At 47.2% G+C, this 4,357-nt stretch overlaps 1 protein-coding gene across 1 annotated transcript in view; it reads left to right on the top strand.

The window, feature by feature from the left end:
• trim62.1 (tripartite motif containing 62, tandem duplicate 1) overlaps positions 1-4,357 on the top strand; it is a 42,224-nt gene that overhangs the window by 24,501 nt on the left and 13,366 nt on the right. Inside the window, exon 3 of the mRNA XM_008289676.1 lies at positions 3,156-3,251. Within this exon, the coding sequence (XP_008287898.1) occupies positions 3,156-3,251 (96 nt within the window). The remainder of the gene's footprint in view (positions 1-3,155; positions 3,252-4,357) is intronic.

The raw sequence follows: 4,357 nt of genomic DNA, 5'->3' as shown, positions 1-4,357 counted from the left end.
TTTTCCTTCTTGTCAGTGCAAGTGAATGAAATCAGTGGAAGCGACTCTCACGTGTGTGGGAGAGGAAGTTCTTCATCCTGTGAGCTCTTTATTATTCATGCTGCAGCGCTGCATGTTGTTCTGTTCGCCTCTTTAAACCCTGAACGAGCTGCTGGATGTGATCGAGCTGTAAGGAAAGTTTGAGGAATTTTAAGCCCCACGCATGTGCTGTCTGTTATTTCATTAATTTATTTACTTGTGTGTATATATCTGCCCACGGGCTGCCGACATGACAGCAGAGTCAGAGGAAGAAGGGAATGGCAGCGGGATGAAATGAGTTTTAGATTTATAATCCCTTAGCCGTGACCCCCATTTCCTGCAGCCTGACGTCCTGGGGAAATGTCACGTCAGGCTGGTGTTGGCCGGATTCGATGGACAGGAAGGAGACGCCTGCACACACAGACTCTGCTTATGCTGGCCTTCATCTACCTGCATGCTTTAGGTTTGTTTTGTCATAAAATAATGGCCTGCTTGCTATCATGCAGGTTTCTCTGTATCGCGTTCTTGTCCATGTAAAGGATCCTACAGCCCGGGCTGGTTGTCTGCTGTCATCTCTGAATGTCTTCACATGAAGCACAGTCTTTGCTTCCAGGAAGATTAAAGAAGATGATGTAACTGCATGTGTTGGAGGAGGTAGAATATTAAAACCACCTGCCTAATGGATGGATGGATGGATGGAACTACTGTATTAATCCTTAAGGGGAAATTTGGTTGTTACAGCATAAGACAGAGTTACCACCACCATAAATACCAATAAATAGGCAAAAATAAACAATAAAATGCAAAATGTACAATAAGTGTAATATATCAAGTAGGAAAAGTCCTGTGTGGAGTGTAAATAGTGGAGTGCATCTTGTGTAAGTTTCCCGCGTGCCTCCAAAGCGGCTCTGACCCGTCGAGGCGTGGACTCTACAAGAACTTTGAAAGGTTTTAATGCTGTGGCTGATCAGTGTGTGATCACCAAGGCTGATTATTGCTGCTTAAATTTAGCCTTCGTATGCATGTTCTCCATTGCGTTTAACCTCAGTGACTCATGCTCTGGGCTGCACGGTGGCTCAGTGGTTAGCACCGTGGCCTCACAGCTAGAAGGTCGCTGGTTCGCGTCCCGGTGAGGACACCCGGGATCTTCCTGCGTGGAGTCTCCATGTTCTCCCCGTGCAGCGTGGGTTCTCTCCGGGTTCTCCGGCTTCCTCCCACAGTCCAGAAACATGCTGAGGTTAATTGGTGATTGTAAATTGTCCGTAGGTGTGAATGTGAGTGTGCTTGGTTGTCTGTCTCTAAGTGTAGCCCTGTGATAGACTGGTTACCTGTCCAGGTGAACCTGCCTTCACCCTGAGTCAGCTGGGATAGACTCCAGCCCCCCATGACCCTGGTGAGGATTAAGGTATAGAGATAATGGATGGATGGACTCATGCTCTTCACTTCCAGGAGCAGGTTGAATGTATTTAGTTTGTATGCAGCAGGTGATGCTTTCAGACACGATGAATCTAAGATGCGTTCTGCAGATTATCTGGGGAGACGTGTGGACTCTGATAGCTTCATCTGCTGGCGTGGCAGCAGCACCAGCTAAAGCTCCCCCTTTGACCAGTCAGTCATCGAGCAGGAGACGGTGAGGAGCATGTTTTCTCTGCCAGTCTGTCAGCGTTGGTCTGTCTCATTGTGTGGGAGAGGCCTTTGACCCGCTGCAGACGGCGCGTAGCGATGAGGCGGAGAGCCGCCGAGCCTGCCGCACTCCCATCATTAACATGGAGAGTCACGCTTCCCCTCTGCACCAGCCATTGTTTTCTGTTTCTGTCCTTGAGAAGAAACATGCTTCGTTTCCACAGCCCACATTCGCTCCATTTAATTTTGCAGCTAATAATCAAGGTCAAGGATTTTCTAGTACAATATGTCGGTCCCGCTGCTCCGCTGACCTTTTTTCTGTCGACTACTTGCTAAAATGAGTGTGTTTTTTATTTTTTCTGTCAGTCATGCTGTATTCTGGCGTTCCTCTCTGCCTTAAACCAGAGTGACGGTTGTTTTACTGGGCGAGCTAAGCTGACAGCTCCATTTGGTGGATTTCTGCTGCAGTTGGTGTTCAGAGGAGGTGACACTCTGTGGAGAAGGAGACGCGCAGGTTGCTTGAGCAAACACGGCAGGCAGCAGGACGGCTTAGCGGGGCGCTCGAAATAAACGAGGCTCGTGTCAGGTTGTTGTCTTTGATTCAGAATTTAATTTCCCCAGAATCCGAGCAGAGAGAATCACCACAGACTCTGTTTAGTCTGGAGCTGTTAGTTTAGATTTCAGAAACTATAGTTGGAATCTATTAGTTTTATTTATTTCAGAATAAATACATTAATGTTGTAATATACTAGTAGCACAGGCTTTCATTGGTTTTCTAGTTCAGCTTCATTGTGCCATAAATGTTTGTTTTCTCCTTTTGAAGGATGATAGGAACAGAAGTCAGCCCTTCATGCACGGAGGTGATTGCTCAGCCTTAGTTTGTGGCGGCACAAGAGATTTTTTTGGATTGCTTTTATCTCTAAGTCAGGTTAGATTTCTTGTCGTAATTTTCACATGGAAGTCTTGCACATGAGGGGAAGCATCAGCCGGCTTCAGTCCCACAACCCAGATCTGAAACAGGTGTTTCTGGCACACGGGACCTGCTTAAAACTCTGCACCACTCGTGACAGCAGCCATGGCAGCCGCTTCCCGCAGAGCCTCCCTGCTGCCGGAGGGAGACTCGGAGGTGGCTGAGCGGTGCAGGTTCTGCCAGCGTGTGCCTGACTAGAGATGAGACCCAGTTTTCTCTGACAGAGCCCAACATCTCCGGAGATTTAATTTTTATCTCCTTCATATCTCGCTCTCCGTCTGGCTTGTCTGTCTCGTAGCTGAGGCTTAAGTCTTTGCTTCCTCGTATCCAATAAAAGCAAACAAAACACTTTAAGTAAATGTAATGGAGTTTAGAGTTTGGAAAAATGGTCGTCTGTGATCTATATTGGGATTATTTTTATTGTAAGTGGCAGGATTTCTGCTGATTGTTCTCAATGTAAAGAAGTCCTCCAAATACATTTCATAATTGACTCCTGTTGGTCATGTTTACGTCGCTGATGTGTGGTGGGCTGTTTGTGTTGCAGAGGGAGATGAAGGAGCAGCTGGCCACCCTGCAGGACAGCGAGAGGGGACACACCGAGGCCCTGCAGCTCCTGCAGCGACAGCTCACCGAGACCAAGGTAGGACAGCAGGTCCTTCCAAACAGCAGGTCCCCTACAGAGCTGGACCAGGAGCAGCCGCTTCCTCTGAGGCTGGAGCATCACTATCGTCTATAAAATCTTTAGTAATATTTACACAACAATGCTCATCACAGAACTGCAGAACGCTCTGTCACGCTAACAAACACTCAGCTTACTGTGAATGAGGAAAGCCAGCAGCGCTTTGACAAGTAGGAGACGTGGATTATTACCAAAAAGTTAAGATCAGTCAATACCTTTGTTGGTTAAACTCTGACTTTGGTCTGAAACAATCTGTACGTTTGTCATTTACCGTAAATTCTGGACTATTGAGGCACCTGAATATAAGCTCCACCCACTACCTTTAAACATGAAACCAGGTGTGTTCATATCCAGGCTGCAGGTGTCTCTAAGCTGCAGGTGTCCACGTTGGAACATGAGATATTTACACAGAAAGATGTTTTAACCTTTAATTAAACCGGTAACATACACAGATATACTGAAGCCCAGAGCGGTCGTTTTCCGCTACTGTTCTTTCTTCGCCGTTTTCTCGAGATAACGAGTTAATTTTCTCGTTATCTCGGGATAACAAGAATCGTTATCTCGTGAAAACAAGATAATTGGTGTTTGTGTTTGCCCGCTCGTGCCCGGTCCAGGATGGAATCCCAGGTGTGTGGGACCTCCCACACACCTGGGATTCCATCCTCAGTCACCAGCGGGGGGCCGGAGGACAGACCAGACCGGGCACGAGCGCTTCGTTGTAAGCTGTCATGCCCGGTCAGCTGTTCTCATGACACGTCATGTCGGAGTTCCCGGTCAGCTGTCTATATAAGATACGTCACACCAGGAAGTCTGACAACTTCTGAGGAAGTGGAAGTGACAGGCGAAACTGTCAACGGGATAATTATCTCGTTATCTCGAGAAAATGCCGTTTAAAAAAATGTGCGGCCATGACTGCTCTTGGCTTCCGTACAGATACGTACCGTAGAGGCTTTCTTCTGAACACTTCCTGTAACACGGCTGGTTAAGGAAATAAAACTCCAGCAGCTACCAGGAAAAGTCACTGATGGCTATCTTCATCTTCCTCCTGCACTAAAACCACTAAAGTC

This window comes from Stegastes partitus, unplaced genomic scaffold, assembly GCF_000690725.1.
Source record: "Stegastes partitus isolate 25-593 unplaced genomic scaffold, Stegastes_partitus-1.0.2 Scaffold14, whole genome shotgun sequence".
Taxonomy (NCBI): domain Eukaryota; kingdom Metazoa; phylum Chordata; class Actinopteri; family Pomacentridae; genus Stegastes; species Stegastes partitus.
This window is presented reverse-complemented; position numbering and strand designations above follow the sequence as displayed.